Source organism: Trachemys scripta, chromosome 1 (genome assembly GCF_013100865.1).
Source record: "Trachemys scripta elegans isolate TJP31775 chromosome 1, CAS_Tse_1.0, whole genome shotgun sequence".
Classification (NCBI taxonomy): Eukaryota; Metazoa; Chordata; order Testudines; family Emydidae; genus Trachemys; species Trachemys scripta.
In genome coordinates, this window is record NC_048298.1 from 345595350 (window position 1) to 345617675 (window position 22326).

Here is a 22326-nt window from a genome sequence, read left to right on the forward strand (position 1 = left end):
GTGAGAACACGCACAAAGCCAAACATCTGACAACACTCTCCTCAGTAAGACTGAATCTATCCTATGCTAACTTTAAGGCTATTAACTGTATGTAGTATCTTAGCTTATACTCCAAAATTAATGTGAGGAATCAGGAAGAGATTTACATGGTTATTTCAAATCCTTTTGCAATGACTGACAATGAGAAACAGGAAGACTTAACTTGCCCTCAAATTCCAGTGAAATGCAATATTTATGTGTATCACTAGGGCTATTTTCTTCTTCAAGAGATGTCCCTGTGGGTGCTTCACTCCAGGTGTTGGTGCGTCCCTGCGGTTTTGCTCGGAGATTTTTGTAGCAGTACTCGTACCAGCCATCCATGCGCAGAGCCTGCCCCCCGCTTGGAGTATACCTTAATAGTACGCATGCGCGGCCGGTCTCCTCAGTTCCTTCCCTACCGTCCCCAGCCATGAGATGGAGCTCAGCAGACTCGTTAAGAACTTCTTTCCTCTTGTTACAATTACCCTTCTAGTTAGTTAGTTTGTTGTTTGTTAGTCGTAGTTAGTTACCATTTCTCTCTCTTTCTTTAAAAAAAAAAAAAAAAATTATTCGTTCCTGTTAGCCGCTTCGGACATGCCTGGCTCCACAGGCTTTAAGCGCTGCTCTACCTGCAAGGAGCTTATCCCTCTGTCAGATGGCCACTCACAATGTATAAAATGTTTGGGGGAGACCCACATCCCCCAAAGATGTGCCCACTGCAGTAAACTTAGCTCCAGGGCATGGAAGGACAGGGAGCTTAGATTGAAACTGCTCCTCCTTCAGAAATCCCTAGGGTCAGCTTCAGACCCAGGTGCTGATTCTGGCTCCGCTGCCCACCACAGCCCCCCCGCCTCAAAGAAGCACAAGAAAACTTCAAAAAGAGGGCACTTTTTGTCATCCATAAAGGAAACCCTGTGATACAAGATTTCTCCAGGCAGATCTACCGCTTCCCTTCTTGTGCTTCCCCGCTTGAGCACATTTGATCAGCTGGGCTCCTCTGGCACCGCGCGAAACCCGCCTGTGGCGGTGGTGTGAAGCTCTGGTGCTGAGGCTTCACGCTTCCAGTTGTCTGCCTCTCTTCTGGCACCGTTCGGCACCGCGACGGACGTGGTGCCGACATACCACAACCTGCCTGACCCCCTGCAGGCTGATATTGATCTCCCGGCACTGGCTCCAGCACCGACACCTGCTGAACTAACTGGCAGTGAGCCCATGCTCAAAACACTAGTGCAGAGGAATTTTTCCTCACAGCAGCTTCCTCCTGCACAGCCTTCACCTCACACAGGAGCCTCAGCACTGCAATTTACTCAGTCAAGAGATCTGCTCCTGTCACCTATCCTGCAGTCACCCCTGCTGAATGCCTGCTTCTCTCCAATGGCTGAGTCAGGCTCTGAACAACCTTCATAGATTCATAGATTCTAGGACTGGAAGGGACCTCGAGAGGTGATCGAGTCCAGTCCCCTGCCCTGACAGCAGGACCAAATACTGTCTAGACCATCCCTGATAGACATTTATCTAACCTACTCTTAAATATCTCCAGAGATGGAGATTCCACAACCTCCCTAGGCAATTTATTCCAGTGTTTAACCACCCTGACAGTTAGGAACTTTTTCCTAATGTCCAACCTAGACCTCCCTTGCTGCAGTTTAAGCCCATTGCTTCTTGTTCTATCCTCAGAGGCTAAGTTGAACAAGTTTTCTCCCTCCTCCTTATGACACCCTTTTAGATACCTGAAAACTGCTATCATGTCCCCTCTCAGTCTTCTCTTTTCCAAACTAAACAAACCCAATTCTTTCAGCCTTCCTTCATAGGTCATGTTCTCAAGATCTTTAATCATTCTTGTTGCTCTTCTCTGGACCCTCTCCAATTTCTCCACATCTTTCTTGAAATGCGGTGCCCAGAACTGGACACAATACTCCAGCTGAGGCCTAACCAGAGCAGAGTAGAGCGGAAGAATGACTTCTCGTGTCTTGCTCACAACATACCTGTTAATACATCCCAGAATTCCTCCAGTGAGGAGGAAGCCAGACCATAGGGGGATTTTTCACTGTATCAAGACTCCCATCCTCAGACCCCAGTCAACAGAGGTCATAAAAAAATTACCTCAACCTATTCTCAGGATCCTGCCCCCTGGTGTGTGAACCCCTGGATGGCACCACCTATGCCCTTCCCACCACCATGGCAATATTGGGCCCCATGGGCATCGTATCCTCAGGAACACACGCGCTACTCCACCTCAACCAGGCGCAACACCTGCCTAGCACCACCAACTGACGAACCTGCCAATGACACAAGACACCAGGCAACACCGTCACACTTGCAGGATCAATCAAATCCTTCTCCTATTCCAGTAGAGCTGGAGGTAACGCCTGAAGAAGCCTTACTTCCCCCTCCTCCAACATCTTCAGATGACTTCTCAAAATTTCAAGACCTTTTTAAAAGAGTTGCCAGTGAGTTGAGAATTAACTTGGAGGAAGTCCCTGAACAACAGCATGAGTTAACTGACATCTTACAGCCCTCTTCTTCCTCTAGGGTTGCATTACCAGTCAACGTCGCCCTTTTAGAACCTGCTAAGTCCATCTGGCAGACTCCAGCTACAAGCCTACCTACCTGTAAACAAGCGGACCACAAGTACTTCATCCCTTCTAAGGGCTCTGAATTCCCTTTTACCCATCCAGTGCCAAACTCGTTGGTAGTAGATACAGCCAACCAAAGGACCAAACAGCAGTATTCCCGCTCCATCCCGTCCAACAAGGAAAGTAAACGCTTGGACCTCTTTGGTCATAAAGTATATGCATCTTCAATGCTACAATTTCGTATAGCTAATTATACTGCAGTTCTTGCAAAATATGACCACAGAAACTATAACAAATTCATGGACTTTATTGATGACATTCCAGAACAAAAGAAACAACAATTCACAGCTCTAGTTTCCGAGGGACAAATCATATCACATACTGCTCTTCAAGTGGCCCTCGATGCAGCCAATACTGCAGCAAGATCCACTGCCACAGCAGTGGTCATGCGCCGAGGTTCATGGCTCTCCTCCTCTTCCTTTCCTCGAGAGGTCCGGAGTACCATTGAAGATCTTCCCTTTGACGGTGACAAACTCTTTGTTTCCACCATGAACGACGTACTTCATTCATTTTTATTATTATTATTATTTATTATTCAATGAAGGACTCAAGGGCAACCCTCCGGTCCTTAGGAATCCAAAGCCCTACGACCAGAAAGCGACAATATAGATATCAACCTTACCACCGTCCACGCTACCCCGCATATACACAGCACTTCCATAGATCACAGGAACAACAACAACAGCAACACCAGAGCCCAAGATACCAGCGTTGTCATCCCAATTCTTCGGGGGCGCCTCAACCCCCTCTAACTAATAAGCAGATTTGAACCTTTGGTCAAGGGTTCAGAAAACAGCGTTCCCACTTCAGCGCGTACACCGCATGCACCTATTTTTGGACACTGCCTACGACCATTTTCCCATGAATGGCAGAGCATTACCACCGACAAGTGGGTTATAGAGGTCGTTACAATTGGCTACTCTATCCCCTTCCTCTCCTTCCCTCCCACCCACCCACCCTCCCCGTCCCTCTTCAGGGACCCCTCTCACAAGCAACTGCTCCTCCAAGAAGTGCAACATCTCCTTCAACTGGGAGCAATAGAAATTGTGCCCAAATGACACAAAGGGAAGGGTTTTTACTCCCATTATTTCTAAACAGAAAAGAAAACTGGGGGATGGCAACCAATCCTTGACCTCAGGCACCTCAACAAATTTATCAAAAAGCAAAAGTTCAAGATGGTTACTCTCTCCACCATAATCCCAGTGCTGGAGCAGGGCAATTGGTTTTCAGTCCTCAACCTACAGGACGCCTATTTTCATGTGATTATACATCCAGCCCACAGACGCTTCCTTCGTTTTACCCTCGGCTCAACTCATTTTCAATACAGGGTTCTACCCTTTGGACTGTCCATGGCCCCCCGTGTTTTTTCCAAGCTCCTAGCCATTGTCACTGCCTACCTCAGGAAACAAGGAGTCATAATATTTCCTTACCTCGACGATTGCCTCCTCAAAACCTCAAGGTTCGACGAAGCTCTCCGATTCACGCGGCTCACCGTCAATTGTTTCCTATCTCTCAGCCTACAAATAAACAAAAACAAATCCACATTATGCCCCATCCAGCATAATTTCATAATCATAGGAGCATACCTCGACTCCCGGACGGGATTGGCATCTCTCCCACCCGACCGCTTCAACTCCATAAGCCTACTGGCCACAAAACTTCACAACAGTCCCCAGGTCACTGCCCGAGACTGTCTACAACTACTAGGTCACATGGCCTCGTGCACTTTCGTGGTCCAAAATGCATGACTATACATGAGGTGCTTCCAAGCGTGGTTGGCCATGGTTTACAGACCGAATGTGCACTCTCTAAACAAGCCTCTCTCCATACCTTTCTGAGTCAAAGACTCTCTACTGTGGTGGACAGTTCCCTCCAACCTCTGTTCTGGAGTCCCTTTTCTCCATACTGACTACCTATGCATCCCTGACAAAATGGGGTGCACACATGTCTCACCACACAGTCCAGGGGCAATGGTCTTCAACCGAAACCTCCCTGCACATAAATGTCCTAGAACTTCGAGCCATACACAATGCATGCCGTTACTTCCTCCCACTAATCAGGAATCAACAACATGTACGCATAATGACAGACAACATTGCCTGCATGTTCTATGTAAACAAGCAGGGAGGAGCTTGCTCCCACTCGCTTTGCACAGAGGCTATGAAGCTCTGGAATTGGTGCCTTGCGAACAACATCCGGATATCAGCTGCCTATCATCCCGGAGTGATGAACACCACAGCGGACGAATTAAGCAGATGCTTTCCCTGGGATCACGAATGGGAGATAGACGAGAGAATCATTCACAACATATTCCGTTTTTGGGTTACCCAACCATAGACCTTTTTGCAACTGTGAAAAACATGAAATGTCCCAACTTTTGCTCCAGAGCGGGACTGGGCAAACATTCCCTGGGAGACGCATTCATGATCCCATGGCACCAGAACTTACTCTGTGCTTTTCCCCTGATATTGGTTCTCAACAGAGTCCTGATAAAGATATGAACAGACCTTGCCAAGGTGATCCTGATTGCCCCGTCATGGCCCAGACAACCGTGGTTTCTGTTCCTGACCAGAATGTCTATTCAACCACCAATTTCATTGCCCCTCATCCCGAACCTCCTATCACAGCAACACGGCTGATTTCTTCACCCCAACCTCTCCATGCTTCACCTCAAAGCCTGGTTCCTACATGGTTCTCCCAAAATGAACTAGATTGCTCTGAACAAGTTCAAAGAGTGCTCCTACAAAGCAGAAAACAATCTAGTCGCACCACCTATCTACGAAAGTGGAAGCGATTCACACAATGGTGTTCAGCTAAACAACTTTTTCCCACGTCGGTACCTCTCCCGCTCATACTTGACTACCTATTGGATCTTAAGCAATCTGGCCTTTCTTTCAGCTCCATCAGAGTCCATTTAGCTGCTATTACAACCTTTCATGACAGAATTGACGATACCTCTGTTTTTGCTCATCCAATCACCAAGCGTTTCCTCAAGGGAACCCAAGCCCTATACCCAGACATTAAACCGCCTACCACTCCATGGGACCTTCATTTAGTACTATCCTGCCTAACTCAACAACCATTTGAGCCCCTAGCCACTTGCTCCCTTTTACACCTTTCGATGAAAACAGCATTTTTAGTGGCAATTACCAGACAGGCAGGAGAAATAGCAGCTCTTATGGCAGACCCACCATATACGGTATTTTTCAAAGACAAGGTTACCCTTAGATTACACCCCAAATTTCTTCCAAAGGTGCATTCTTCTTCGAGTGCTTGCTCATATCCATTCCATTAGGTGTGCGCGCGCCGCGTGCACGATCGTCGGAAGATTTTTACCCTAGCAACACCGGCGGGTCGGCTGTGGAGCCCCCTAGAGTGGCGCCTTCATGGCGCTGAATATATACCCCAGCCGACCCGGCGCCCCCTCAGTTCCTTCTTACCGCCCCTGACGGTCGTTGGAACTGTGGAGCGCGGCGTAGCTGTTCTCCACTCTCCCTAGCTTACTTGGTCATTCAGAGTTATAGTTATAGTTGTAGTTCTAGTGTTTATAGTTAAAAATAGTTTTTAAAGTTGTTATAGTTGTATTGTAGTTCAGGGGGTTAAGGGGGTCGTCTCCCCCTTTCTCCCCCGGCCGCGGGCCCGGGCTCATGCCCAACGCTCCCGGCTTCAAGCAGTGCGCCTCCTGCGCTAAGCCTATGCCAACGAGCGACCCTCACGACTCCTGTTTGAAGTGCCTGGGAGAGTCCCACCAAACAGACAAATGCAAGATCTGTAAGGCCTTCAAACCAAGAACCAAGAAGGAGCGGGACTTTCGGCTCAGGCAACTCCTAATGGAGGCGGCACTTAGCCCGGACACTCCTTCCACGGGCCAGACTCCGGCGCCTAGCACTTCGGTGCGCAGTGCCCCGGCGGCACCGGCTATGACGACCACGCGAGTGGCGTCAGACAAGCCTCCCCGGCACCGGACCTCGTCGGCACCGCAAGCACAGCAAGTGCCTCGGCGCCGGTCATTATCCCCAGGGCATAAAAAAGCCCATAAGACGGGGACAGCCGTGCCGAAGACGCCGGCTCCCCCAGTGCCGGGGGTAGAGCCGCGTCCGCCGGTGGAGCAACGAAAACAGGCGCCTCCAGCACCGTCGACTCCGGCGCCGAGGCCGTCGAGTCCGGTGCAAATAGCGTCTCCACCGAGGCCGGCGGTGATACAGTGTCTCCCGTCGACTCCAGAGACCTTCGCGGCGGCGAGAGACTTAATAGCTCTCACGGAGCCGGCACCGCCTCAACCACCGGCACCGACTGCACCGTTGACTCGCCCGGTACAGTCGAGAGGGAAACCTGCCTTGATGCGCCCTCCATCACAAGGGCTGGATCCTCGGCACCGATCCAGGTCCCGAAGCAGGTCCCCACGCCGCTCGCAGTCCCGGCACCGAATATCGTCTCGGCACCGGTCGTACTCGCGGCCAAGATCTTCTTCGCGGCACCGCTCTACGTCTCGGCACCGATATGATCGTCGGCACCGATCAACGTCGAGACGTAGTTCTCGGCACCGCTACGGTCGACGCTCGACGTCGAGGGGCCGCTCCCGGCACCGGGCATACTCCAGGTCCTCGTCGAGGTCCAGATCCGGCTCCCGGCACCGACGAGGTCATCGGCACCTGTCGCGGTCCCGGCACCGATCGCCGGCACCGCACAGAGATAGATCATCTCCGGACTGGCACCGTGCGGCACCGCAGACCACGGGGATCGTTTCATCCTTCTCGGCACCGCCATGGCCGTCAAGATCGGTGTCTCGCTCCTCGGAGGACCTGTCGAGATCGGCATACCCCCCTCAGGGGCAGGCCGAGGAACGAGACTTGGGCCATTGGCAGGAGAGGGCAGAGGACCACTCTCATGGACCATCTCACTGGTCGTTTTGGACCCCGTGGGCATACCACCAGGAGCAAGGGGCTTCAATACCATCGACCTCTCGCTCGGGTCACTCGGTCAGAAGGGCCCCAGAATCCACCATCTCTCGGCCTCCGCCTGGAGGTGTGGAGGCTTCTGTGTCCACGCCACCCGACACCATGGACCCAAGTGCAGGTGACGCTCCAACCCAAGAGCAGGGGGATCGGGACCCCCCCTTGGATCCAGTACAACCGGAGGCATCCTCCTCCTCCTCTCCGGATGAGGCAGTGGCGGGCACTTCATGTACGGGTCCCCCTCCGATAGATCTTCGGGCTCACCAGGATCTCCTGCGTAGGATGGCCCGTAATATGGACCTGCAGGCGGAGGAGATAGTGGAGGTGCACGACCCGATCGTGAATATCCTTGGAGCGGATGCCCCATCGAGGGTGGCGTTACCCTTGATCCGCACGATCCAAACGAATGCGGATACGATATGGCAAACTCCTGCCTCCATTCCGCCCACAGCGAGAGGGGTGGAAAGGAAATACTTTGTCCCGTCCAAGGACTATGGGTACTTGTATACCCACCCCCAACCGTGTTCACTGGTGGTGGAATCAGTGAATGCACGAGAGCGCCACGGCCAGCAGGCTGCAGCGCCTAAATCAAAAGAGGCTAAGCGGCTTGATCTGTTTGGCCGTAAGGTTTACTCAGCCGGAGGGCTACAACTTAGAGCGGCGAATCAACAGGCGCTACTGAGCCGCTACAATTTCAACTCCTGGAACTCTATGGGGAAGTTTAAGGAGTTGATTCCCCAAGAGTCCAGGGAAGAGTTTGGAGCCATGGTGGAGGAGGGCAAGAAGGTGGCTCGGACCTCCTTGCAGGCCTCCTTGGACATTGCAGACTCAGCTGCGAGGACCCTGGCCTCGGGTATCGCTATGCGCAGGATCTCCTGGCTTCAGGTTTCGGGTTTGCCTCCGGAGCTGCAGCAAACCCTACAGGATCTGCCCTTTGAGGGACATGGATTGTTCTCGGACAAGACGGACTCTCGCCTGCAGAGCCTCAAGGACTCGAGAACAATCATGCGCTCCCTCGGGATGCATGTTGTGGGCCCTCAGCGCAGGCCATTTAGGCCGCAGCCTCAGCGCTTCTACCCCCCCCCGCCTCGACAGAGACAAGACTCGGCCCGGAGGCGAGGGCGAGGTGGTAGGAGAAGGTGGACCGGCCCTCAACCCGGCCAGAACCAAGGACCGCCTAGACCACCTTCAGGCCCCAGGCAGAACTTTTGAAGGTGCGGTCGAGGACGGCGCCCCAGTCATCCCCCAGGATCCAGCCCCCTCTTTTCGGGGTCGCCTCTCCCACTTCCACCGTGCTTGGTCCCTTATAACTTCGGACCGTTGGGTCCTCCGCACGGTGGAGAGGGGATACGCTATCCAGTTTTCTTCTATCCCCCCCTCCTCCCCCCCTTCCCCGTCCCTCTTCAGGGACCCTTCTCACGAGCAACTTCTTATACAGGAGGTTTCTACGCTCCTGGCCATGGGGGCCATAGAGGAGGTTCCGATAGAGTTAAGGGGCAGGGGATTTTATTCCCGTTACTTCCTGATCCCCAAGTCCAAAGGAGGTCTGCGGCCCATCTTGGACTTGCGCGGACTCAACAAATTCGTAGTAAAGTTGAAGTTCCGCATGGTCTCTTTGGGGGCCATTATCCCTTCCCTCGATCCTGGAGACTGGTTCGCCGCCCTCGACATGAAAGACGCATACTTTCATATCTCAATTTACCCACCTCACAGACGCTTCCTGCGATTCGTGGTAAACACGGTGCACTACCAATTTGCTGTCCTTCCCTTCGGCCTATCCTCGGCCCCAAGAGTGTTCACGAAATGTATGGCTGTCGTGGCAGCGTACCTTCGTCGGCAAGGGGTACAGGTGTTCCCATACCTAGACGACTGGCTGGTGCGCGGTCGCACCAAGGAGCAAGTTCAAGCTCACGTCCACAGAATAGTGCACACATTCAACGAGTTGGGCATCCTACTCAACAAGGACAAATCCACTCTAGAACCTACCCAGAGAATAGAATTCATCGGCGCAGTTCTAGACTCCAGACGTGCACAAGCCATCCTGCCAGACAACCGCTTTGGCACCATCACGAACCTCATTCAAGGGCTCAAGGCCTTCCCAACTACCACGGTGAGGTCGTGCCTTACCCTGCTGGGTCACATGGCTTCCTGCACGTACGTAACCAGGCATGCCAGACTTCGGCTTCGCCCGCTTCAAACCTGGGTGTCATCAATATACCATCCACATCGGGACAGCCTGAACATGGTGGTCACGGTCCCGAACTCGGTCCTGGCCTCCCTCACCTGGTGGCTAGATCACAATGTGGTCTGCGAGGGGATGCCATTTCACGCCCCACAACCCTCTCTGCACCTGGTCACAGACGCGTCATCTCTGGGTTGGGGCGCCCATCTCAACGAACACCATACCCAGGGCCTGTGGACTGCATCCCAGTTAGCCCTGCACATCAATGTTCGGGAACTGATGGCGGTACGCCTGGCGTGCCAGGCATTCCTCAATCTCCTACGTGGCCGCTGTGTGTTAGTTCTCATCGACAACACCACGGCCATGTTTTACATCAACAAGCAAGGAGGAGCACGTTCGTCAATTCTATGCCAAGAGGCCATTCGCCTGTGGGACTTCTGCATCGCCCACTCAATCCATCTCACGGCATCGTTCCTCCCTGGAGTCCAGAACACTCTAGCGGACCGACTCAGCAGGTCCTTCCAAACGCACGAGTGGTCTATCCGTCCGGACATCATACATTCCGTCTTCCAGAAGTGGGGGTTTCCCCAGATAGACCTGTTTGCATCCCGAGACAACAGGAAGTGCCACATGTTCTGCTCCCTACAAGGTCGAGCTCCGGGCTCCCTCTCGGATGCGTTTCTCCTTCCCTGGAAAGACCACCTGTTTTATGCCTTCCCTCCGTTTCCTCTGGTCCACAAGGTACTGCTCAAATTGCGCAGAGACCAGGCACAGGTAATTCTGGTCGCTCCAGCGTGGCCGAGACAACATTGGTACACCACACTGTTGGAACTCTCGGTTCAGACACCGATCCCGCTTCCATTATGTCCAGATCTCATATCTCAGGACCACGGTCGGCTGCGTCACCCCAACCTGCAATCACTCCACCTCACGGCGTGGCTGCTCCATGGTTCACCCAGGCAGAGCGGCAATGCTCGCACTCTGTCCAACAGATCCTGCTGAGCAGTAGGAAGCCCTCAACACGGACCACGTACCTGGCCAAGTGGAAACGGTTCTCCTGTTGGTGCGAACAACGAGCCACGTCCCCGTTGCAGGCACCCATTCCTCTCATATTGGAATATCTCCTCTCCCTAAAACAACAAGGGTTGGCGATATCTTCAATTAGAGTTCACCTGGCCGCTATATCGGCCTTTCACCCAGGGGAACTCGCGTCCTCGGTATTCTCTAACCCGATGGTTGTTAGATTCCTCAAGGGCTTAGACCGGACGTACCCGCAACAGTGTCATCCTGTCCCGACGTGGGATCTCAATCTGGTTCTCTCCAAACTCACAGGTCCTCCATTCGAACCACTAGCCACCTGCTCACTTTTGTACCTATCCTGGAAGACAGCCTTCCTCGTAGCCATCACCTCAGCAAGGCGAGTTTCTGAACTCAGGGCGCTTACATCCGAGCCCCCTTATACAGTTTTCCATAAGGATAAAATGCAGCTTCGCCCACATCCTGCCTTTCTCCCTAAGGTGGTTTCTCCATTTCATATCAACCAGGACATATTTCTCCCGGTCTTTTATCCCAAACCACATGCCACTCGCCAGGATCAACGTTTGCATTCCCTGGACGTACGAAGGTCCCTGGCCTTCTATATTGACCGCACAAAGCACTTTAGAAAGACGACGCAACTCTTCGTTGCAGTGGCCGACCGAATGAAAGGCTCACCGGTCTCCTCACAACGCCTATCCTCCTGGATTACGTCTTGCATCCGGACTTGCTATGACCTGGCAGGTGTCTCAGCACCGCACCTCACCGCTCACTCCACGAGGGCCCAAGCTTCCTCGACTGCTTTCCTGGCACATGTTCCGATACAGGACATTTGTAGAGCGGCGGTTTGGTCATCAGTCCATACGTTTACAGCGCACTATGCACTAGTGCAGCAGTCCAGGGACGATGCTGCATTCGGGTCAGCGGTTTTGCACACAGCAATGTCTCACTCCGACCCCACCACCTAAGTTGGGCTTGGGAGTCACCTAATGGAATGGATATGAGCAAGCACTCGAAGAAGAAAAGACGGTTACTCACCGTTGTAACTGTTGTTCTTCGAGATGTGTTGCTCATATCCATTCCAAACCCGCCCCCCGTCCCCACTGTCGGAGTAGCCGGCAAGAAGGAACTGAGGGGGCGCCGGGTCAGCTGGGGTATATATTCAGCGCCATGAAGGCGCCACTCTAGGGGGCTCCACAGCCGACCCGCCGGTGTTGCTAGGGTAAAAATCTTCCGACGATCGTGCACGCGGCGCGCGCACACCTAATGGAATGGATATGAGCAACACATCTCGAAGAACAACAGTTACAACGGTGAGTAACCGTCTTTTCCTCATTCCACATTAATGAGCCGAAACACCTACCAACCTTCTTTTCGAAACCAAATGAAAACTCGTTCAAAGCCACAATGCATACATTAGATGTACGCAGGGCCTTGTCCTTCTATTTGGATAGAACCAAACCTTTTAGAAATTCTTCTCGACTTTTTGTCTCCATCGCAGACCGTTCCAAAGGGACTCCTATTTCTACCCAGAGACTTTCAAATTGGATTTCTCAGTGCATCCGATTGTGCTATCAGATAAAGACGGTTACACCCCCAGCCGGCATCAGAACTCACTCCACTAGATCTCTGACTGCCTCTGTGGCTTTCTTATGCAAAGTTCCCCTGGCTGACATCTGTAAAGCAGCCACTTGGTCCTCTGAACACATATTTGTTAAACACTATGCCCTTACTCAGGGCCCTCTCTCTGATACAGGATTGGGCAGAGCTGTACTATCTACTGCATTCCTATCAGATCCGAAGTCACTACCTCCTTGAGACACACTGCTTTTAAGTCACCTGGCGTGGAGCACCCAGAGGGAAATCTCTCTCGAAGAAGAGGAGGTTACTCACCCTGTGCAGTAACTGACATTCTTCGAGATGAGTGTCCCTGTGGGTGCTCCACTACTCACCCTCCTCCCCTCTACTTCAGAGTTGGGGTAGCCTCCGTTGTAGAGAAGGAACTGAGGAGACCGGCCACGCATTTGTACTATTAAGGTATACTCAGAGCATGGGGCAGGCTCTGCGCATGCGTGGCCGGTACGAGTACTGCTACAAAAATCTCCGAGCAAAGGCGCAGGGATGCACCAACACCTGGAGTGGAGCACCCACAGGGACACTCATCTCGAAGAACATCAGTTACTGCACAGGGTGAGTAACCTCCTCTTTTAAATATCATCACCTCAATAGTAGAGGAGTCACTGGGATTCCTGATAAGTTGTCCAAAGTCCCAGCATGATACAGACTAGATAGGATACCTACTAGACAGGTATAAGGCTTGGGGAGCAGGGGCTAGAAGCCTGATCCTTTGGCTCCAAAAATCCAAGTCTTTACTGCTTGAGATAAAGGAGAGCTCCTGTAGTAGCTACTAATGGAACTGTGAATCTCATTAAAAAACAACATGACAGTCAGTCCATAAACGTACCCTTCTACCAGTTAGCCAATGTTCAGCCTGAGCAACTGACATGCTCAGGAGTTGGTGTCTAGCAGTCAGACGCCCGTCTGTAAGGTGATCTATGCAGACCACAGATGCAATTACTATTTAAATCAAACACAAACAAACGGGAAGCTGGAACAAGAAGCCCAGGATGTATGTGCCCTAGTCTCAGCTGGACTGTGAGGGAGTTAAACTCTTCAGTGGGCAGCCTGTAAAGATCACCTTAAGTGCCAAGCTGTGAAGAAGACTTGAGGGTTGTAGCACATTAGCTAGCTGAATGGTACTGACAGAGGAAGTCATAAGAGATTAAAAATTTCAGTAGGAAGCAGGTGCTCCTGGGAAGAAGAAGCACGGCTTCTGTCTAAATGGAGGGGAGAGGATTTTGTGTGTGGATTGGAGCCTGGAAATGGGACAACCACTCTCTTCTTTAATCCCTTCAAGAAAGGGGGGCCCGGACTATTTGCCTGTCCTGATTAAAGGGAATGGAGAGGTTTTCATTGATAACCCTGAGAAAAATAAATGTGGTTTATGAAATTCTAGTAGCAAAAATTCAAGAAATTCCTTTACTAAGGATTTTTCTTCAAACCTAGTTCTACAGTATAAAAAACATCTGGCTGATTTTTGGCCTGACACAAGGTCACTCTAGTACTGAGTATTAACCCAAGTTCAACCAAGTTCTAACCAAGCTCTGTGGGGCAGGAACTGTCATTTATCACATATTTGTGCACCAACTAACACAAGGGGAGTCCAACCTTCTTATGTCCTTTAGGCACTACTGCAACGTAAATGTTAAATTATAACAACCAGCATTGTGTCCTGTCCTTGATTTACACCCAGAAGTAGAAAACCTGTTTTATAATCCCATGGCTCCTTCTTTACCTTACATCAGTCAATGAGCCAACTCCTGCTTTCTAAGTTGCATTTCTAGCACCAGATGGAGCAGTGCAAAAATAGAAACAGTAGCACTTGCTTGACTGAAAATGGAGTTCAAGACCTACAGGTTAATAAAGCCAGCTTCCCCGGGCTCTGAAGGTAAAACATACTCCTCCAAGATAAAAATGCCCAGATCTCTACTTTTTATATTACAAGCCAAAGAGAAGGAAGAAACCAACTTTGCCATATGCAATCTGCTGTTGCTTTCTTGCTTCCTATCTTTCCTCTTTGGGCTTTCCACATGATTTCACTAGGGCTTTCAATAACATTAAAATGTCTTTTATAAGAAATTAATAACTACACATTGGATTTTCTCATCTGAGGGGAAGTTTGCTCTATCATGTACTCTGTTTTCAAAGGCTTTGAGATCCCTATCAGATTGAGTATGCAGTGATTCCATTAAACTTTGTCTTTCAACTGCAAAATACAGCCTTAATGAAGTTAAACTAAAGGAGAACTGATTTAAGTGGTTTGAGAAATTGGTTCAATTTTTAGATCTTTTGGTCAGCCACTAGATGATAAAGATTGCACGCTAATAAACCAGTCAGTACATTAACTCCTCCTGCCAAAGATGGAGACTCTGAATAACTAGTTATCTTGGTGCTCCTATCAAGAGACTTGGAGAAACCTAAAATAGCATCTAAGAAACCACCATTCTGTCTTTTATTTGGTATGTGATGCCATACAGTACAGGGCAGTAAGATTGCACCAAGAGCTCAGGAAAGCCGTATTTTCATCAAATTGCTTATTTGGTTCATGTTATTTATACCCTTATTCTATTTCAGATGTGCAACAGTAAGAAAAACTGCCATTGTAATTTTGGTTGGGCCCCTCCAGACTGTACATTAAAAGGCTTTGGAGGAAGTGTTGACAGTGGACCCCCTCCGACTACCAGTAGTAAGTGCTATGTAAAACTAAGCACTCTATATTTTAACCTGTTTTTTAGTCTAAAGCCAGGAATCTGTAACCTGTATTCTAATGTGGTCCTTGCAGCTGTCAGCCACGCCTTCGTCACATCCAGTCTATACTACAGCAGTGTGGTCAGTTGGAGCTGCCCTTCAAAGAAGCTAGAAGTCATTACTTATATAACACTCAAATGGCCTGATTCTGATATCCTTACTTATGCTAAGTGTAGCCTGATCAATAAATTATGTATTAATTATATTGATTACTTAAGAATTCCCAGTTATCACTCTGAGATTTGACAGGTTCTTGTCCCAAGATCGGGCCCAATATTATTAAAATGACTGTATAATTGGGAGCCCTGATGTGCACAGTTGCAATACTGTCAGTATTCTACAATAATTTATCAATGCATTTAGCAAAGTCACAAACACTCAAACCCAGTAAAGTGAATAGAGATAATACAGAATGTACATCTGAACATCCGTATACTCACACCATCCCTTGAAGAACAGCCTGAAATGTTAACCATTATCTTCCTCATCACCTCCAATGTTCATCATCCTGGCACCTGCCAAGGGCTACACCTCTCTCTCCTCCCATACACAGGCTTGGATGCAACTTTTATAATATGTTACACTGATGCCACTATGGCTAATCCATATTCAATAGGAGTTTCTCCCCTCTTCCTTATCTGTATTTCTTCACCCTACTAATATTAAGGTGCCCTTCTCCTATTGGTTAGTATACTAATGATCTCAACTTATTATCATATACATCAGTTCATTGCTATGGCACTCTTGTGCTCAGATATCTGCAGATGTTCTCTCCAAAAGCCAGTGTTAGCTCATGTTCCTGTGGTTGGCCAGTGTCATTATGGACAAAATTCCCCCTTACACACTCTATTTCCAGTTCCCCAAAACTTAAGGGTGAAGTTTAGGCCATTTATCTATGCCACAGTACATAGCCTTATGTTAACTGCTCAAGCCCATGTCTTACAGGTTACAGGCCTGTAGGTTCCTTGCATTACTGCCAAATAAAATAAATGCTAAAGCTAGCCCCTTGGGCTACACAAGTAGCACCTTACTTCACAAATGGATCACTGGGAACTTGTGGAGTTAAGGTACTATTCATCATGAATGAGTGGATCAGAATCTGGCCTTAAATAGACACCAGAGTAGTGTAAAGAAGGTGATGCACTTTTTTCCTGCCTATCTTCCAGGGGGTTCCTACCCAAACCCCTTGAATTTTTCTTCTTCCTTATGTAGAATTTCTCCATCTTACCATAACCCTAAATCCCCCAGCCCTAGTAGTCACCCATTCCTTTTAACTGGTTATTACTTTCCAGTTTTTATAAACTCGCTGAATTCCCATATCTCCCCAATTCTTCCAGTGATTGTCCACATATAGTCCATTTCTGGGGTGCATCTGGGGTAAAAAGGACTGTTCCCAAGTTGTTGAGCACCAAGTAATTTCATCTTAACAGTGACTAAAATTTTGTAGTCTTGAATAATAAGAACTAATAGGCCAAATCTTAATAAATTTATCTCTTAATACCAATTCAAGGACATGACTCCCACTGTTTTAGTCACATGAGGTTCTTTGCCAGGCCTTAAAGGATACCACAACTAAAGACAAGCAAAATAATCTTAATTATTAACTATGACTATTCTTAAAGACAGGGAAAAAATTAAAACCAAAAGAGAACACAAACAATAAACAATGGTTACTTCTCTTACCATCTTGTCTGTATGTTTCTCTGTGGAGAGCTTTTGACAAAGATTACACCTTTTCAGAGTTGATCTACCCTTGGAGGGGGCCAAAGTACCTCATTTCCCAAAACTGGTAGTGAGCCTTGTCTCAGTGTATCATAGATAATAAAACAGTTTATAGATGGACAAAAGGCTTTTGTTTAAGGGCAGAGGAGCCCTTTTTGAGTAATAATGGATAACATAACAGGTTATAAATGGGCAAAAGTGAGTAATCTTAACTACGTGCTATGAAATCAAAAATACTATTTCAATCAGTTACTCAAAAGAAGTCATTCAAGGAGCTTAGTTGAAAGAGGCAAATCAATGAAACCTTAAATCCAAATTAAATCCCACTATTTCTCTCTGTTTACCAATGTTAATTTATGTCTCCTGCCCAGGAATACATAGGTGTCACTGTGCCTCAGTGGGTCACAGCTGAGAATATTAGATTCAGGACAAACAGCTGAGAAATAGGGCAGAATCACCCTAAACTAGTGGTTATTTTATTATTAGATATACTAACCCAGTGACCAAAGTAAACTTCTGTCTCACCACATTGATTAAAAAGAAGTCAAAATACAGTTGTCTTAGGCATTCTGGCCCTTATCTCACCACACAGACACTGGACACTATGATGAGTGGTTATTGAAAGCCAATGTCATCTCATATAGGGTCCTTCTAATCCCAAGAAATCAGCCACTTTGCCAGGTCAATATCGCAATAATCCCTCTGCTTCCAATCCTTTAGTAACTAAAATCTAAAGGTTTATTAATAAAAAAGAGTTAAAGGATTAATAAATCATATGCATTCAATAATTGCAATGTCATTATATCAGGTTTGTAGCAGTGATAGTGGAGACTGCTGGCTTGTAAAGTCTCTCTGGTAACTTTCAAAAGATTGGAAGGTCCTCAGTCCATAGTTCAATATGCTCGTTTTAGTTTGTAAATCCAGGGAATAGAGCATGAAAGAAACAAAATAAGAGTCAACACAAGGGTCTTTTATATGCTTTGCCATGTGCCTGGAAATTTTATGTTTCAAACAAAGCTCACAGCCCAGTTTGTGGAAAGTTACTGGCACAAGATGGAGTTGTGACATTCTATACTATGGAGGAGCGTACTGTAACCCCCATATTCCTCATTTTCATATAATCATGATCTTACGTATAAAGCATGCCTTGTGAGGTATCAGGGGAAAGGTTATGATCTACCGAGAGTCCTTTCTCTGTCCATATATGTATATCATTAATGCATATGGAGTTATGAGAATTGTGTTGTATGATGGTCACTAAAGCATGCTGTAAATAGGGGAATCAGCCAGATATTAGCTCCCCAGAGGCAACAACAAGGAAAGTAACCAATGCCTGGGTGCGGTGTCAAACAACCCATCAGCAGCCATTGCCCAGCAAGGGAGCTACAATGCAATGACTCACCTGCATAAGGCCACACCAGGGGAATTACTCAGCCTTGCTTGAAGAGATTCAGCAATGCCCTCCAGATATGCCTAGACTTGTGCTCCCCAAGCACATGGACTGAGAGTATAAAACAGACAGAGTAGACACATACTGGGCCCTTCTCCTGCCCCCATCTATGCTGCAAGCAACCACTGAGAAGAAGACAAGATTCCAACACTGCAATATCCAGCGGGGTGAGAAAAACTCACTGCTGCCCAGTCTAATAGGGTTGAGAGTTTAGACAGCGTGCTTATATTTTATTTTATTTTGGTAACCACTCTGACTTGTTATGCTTTGACTTATAATCATTTAAAATCTATCTTTATAGTTAATAAATCTGTTTGTTTGTTCTACCTGAAGCAGTGCGTTTAGTTTGAAGTGTGTCAGAGACTCCCCTTGGGATAAGAAGCCTGGTACACATCAATTTCTTTGTTAAATTGACGAACTTATATAAGCTTGCAGCATCCAGTGAGCATAACTGGACACTGTAAGACAGAGGTTCCTAGGGTTGTGTCTGGGACTGGAGATATTGGCTAGTGTCATTTGGTTGCACAGTCCAAGGAGCAGCTTACATGCCAGAGGCTGTGCGTGAACAGCCCAGGAGTGGGGGTTCTCACAGCAGAACAGGGTAAGGCTGGCTCCGTTTTGGAGTGACCTACCAGATCACCGGTCTGGATAACACCAGAGGGGAGCATCACAGGAGTCCAGGGTCACATGAGCATATCAAATGTCCTTACATGGCTTGATGACTCACAGGGGGTAGCCATTGGCCCCTTGGAGGCTGAGTCATCTGCCAGAAGATCTATGTGGAGGGAATGAGTTTCTTCTATGGCCCATTGTGAGAGCTAAGTGTCTTTAATGGGCCATCAACTTACAGCTGTCTAACCTTGATGTACATCTTTTTCTGGTGTGTGTTACTCAGGAATACAGCACATATGTAAGATACCAGTGCATAGCTAATATTCATAATTTCATATACAAAAATGATACATGCATATAAACAGGATAATCATACTTAGAACATCACAACTTTTCCATTGACACCTTACATGCCATGGTTGTACAAGATTTGTTGCAGTTGTCTAACATTGGCAATATCAATGATATAGATGGTCATATTTTAATCACACAGCATCACAATAGGCTAAATAATTTGGTTTAACAGAAGAAGCTGTTATATCTTAAATGACAACAGAATTTCAATGTTTGCAGTGTTGTTGTAGCCATGTTGGTCCCCGGATATTAGAGAGAGAAGGTAGTAAAGTAGTATCTTTTATTGGACCAATTTCTGTTGGTGAAAGAGACAAGTGGGCTTCTTCACCTTGAATGGTCCCTTAGAATATGTGTTAAATACTTATGCAAAACAATCTGTTCCACCTTGTATTTAGCTGTGACACTACAAGTACTACCTTTCCCAGACCTGAAGATGTGCTTTGCATAGCTCGAAAGCTTGTCTCTTTCACCCACAGAAATTGGTCCAATAAAGATATTACCTCACCCATCTTGTCTGTCTAATAGCATTTCAGTACCATTAAAAAATCATTACAAGAAAAACATTAAATTTAATCCCGTAACAGGGCTTTACAACTTCATTTCACCATACATGTTGAAATCTTGATGATGTTGTCATCTGAACTGAAAGGTTGCTTCTTCTTGATGCTGCTCTTTGGCTGTTTTCTCCTTAGCTGGCTTGCTTGTAGAGACAAGCTAAGCAGAGATGAGAGGCTATAGTGAATGCTGTAAAGTTGAGGAAAGGAGCAGAGAGAGTTTGCTTATTTGAGAGGGTTTTTACACCCTTCTCTTTCCGTAACTTCATGGAAGGCGGAAAACAACTTTTTCAGGCTAGGCTGGATTCAAAATTTTCTGTTGTCATCCTTTCATTCGCTCAGCATCTTCATGGTTTGGTCTTGTAACCATTTCAGCTAGTGAATGGTGATCTGCTACTACTTGTGCAGTAGGGCTGTAATTTTTCCTGAACTTGGTAATTATACTGCCTTTCTTTTTGTGGTGGGAATTTCTCTGAACACCGTTTAAAGTTAGAGTTATAACTGCTGGAATATATACAGCTTGGAATCCCCATTCACAGGCTAAAAATCCCTTTAGCCTGGGTCCAGCACTTCCCCTCAGTTCAGTCTTTGTTCCTCAGGTGTTTCCCGGAGTCATCTTTTGTGAGGAGCGAAGAACACCAGATGATGTCACTCCTTGCCTTATATAGCTTTTGCATGTGGCGGGAACACTTTGTTTCAAAGCTTAGTTCCCAGACCAGTCTGTGGAAAAACACTGACATCCCAAGATGGAGTCTAGAGAGATGTGGTCACATTGCATGTCTTTGTTGAGTCATAGCAGCTATTATTCGTAGGCTGTCTGTAGCAGTTCTCAAGAAAGCTCCCCAGGTGGGAGATAAGCTGCTTCTAAGGCCTATTGTTTTTTCCTAATACCTCATTGCCCTGAATAGGCCCTTCCCCACCCAGCTATCTAGAATGAAAGCCTCTTGTCTAGTGGGCATTCCCCAGGTGTAACTGCATTTTGAAATACAGATATATAGTCAATATTCACAACTTCAGATACAAAAATGATATATGTATACAAATAGGATAATCCTATTCAGCAAATCATAACATTTTCAATGACATCTCACATGACTTATCTTTCATAAAATGCATTATAATTATGTCATAATAATAGCATAATAATATCACTGTGAATAATATGGGGTGCAGTGTCACAGGATGTTTCCTGATGGGGTTTCCCATGAAGCCAGACCTTGGTTTTTCCATTTTTACCCAACCAGGTAACCCTTTTATTTTGTAATTCTGACCACACCTAACACCTTATTCATATGCATGAAGGTGTCAATGCTCTTTTCCTTTTCAGTACTTCCACACTCCATGAATATAAGGGTGCACGACTGGGATGTGGTCAGGAGAGACTTTCAAATATGTTACAATCAGGTGTCTCACAGTCTTGGACAATACATTGCAATGCATTTTTCCATAACATCACCTATTTGCACATCTTATGCCATAACCTTGTGACCTTGCTGGCATAGGTTTATTCCTAGGTCACTCACTCATGTCAAACATTCTTAAGCCTGGCTAGTATGTCTAAGCTAAAATCTTACAAGTCTCAGCCTATAGGCCAGTGGTGGGCTGCAGGAACGTGCTGGCTGCCGCTTCCCACTGCTCCCATTGGCCGGGAACGGCAAACCGTGGCCACTGGGAGCTGCAGATGATCAATGTAAATAAACTGTCTCATGGCCTGCCAGCGTACTAGCCTGAGGGGCTGCATGCAGCCCATGGGCCGCAAGTTGCCTTCCACTGCTGTAGGCCTTGTGTTTCAGCCTTGCTTTACTTATATACCTAATACACACTCATCACTCCAGGAGGGTAGCCATAGGCTTGGTGAGGCCCCTCACGAAGAGTGCTGCGGGCTTCCGATACACCTTTGTTATAGAGGAGATGCCACTCACTTCTCCGAGGCCATGCCACTGAGGAGTGCCACAGCCCGGGTCATTGCAGCAGAACTCCTAAAGATCTTCACCTTGGGGGGGAAGGGGGCCTGCCCCGTGAGATCCTGACCAACCAGAACACGAATTTTACATCCCGACTCTTCTGAGAGGTTTGTGGCCTCCTGGGGATCAAAAGACTCCGGACATCCATATACCATCCGCAGACACATGGTTTGATTGAGCAGTTCAACCCAACATTAAAAAGCATGCTCTGGAAGTGTCCGCTGGAAGAACTTCACCACTGGGACCAGCTTCTTCCTCCCCGTTACTCGCCGTTTGGGAGGTGCCGCAGGCCTCCACTAAATTTTCTCCATTTGAGCTGCTATGTAGCTGCCAGCCACGGGGATTGCTGGATCTCATGAGGGAGACATGGGAGCAGACCCTGTCCCGGACCAAGGGTTTACTCCAATATGTAATACAGCTCCAAGAACTCATAAAAGAGAACCTCCGAGCCATAAAAGGAACCCAGGTGAGAGGAT

The 22326-nt window shown here is 47.8% G+C and overlaps 1 protein-coding gene across 1 annotated transcript in view; it reads left to right on the top strand.

Moving 5' to 3' along the window:
- The window catches only part of LOC117873308 (disintegrin and metalloproteinase domain-containing protein 20-like), a 188197-nt gene that overhangs the window by 139693 nt on the left and 26178 nt on the right, over positions 1 to 22326 (top strand). Inside the window, 1 exon segment of the mRNA XM_034762535.1 lies at positions 15021 to 15132. Coding sequence (XP_034618426.1) covers positions 15021 to 15132 — 112 coding nt within the window.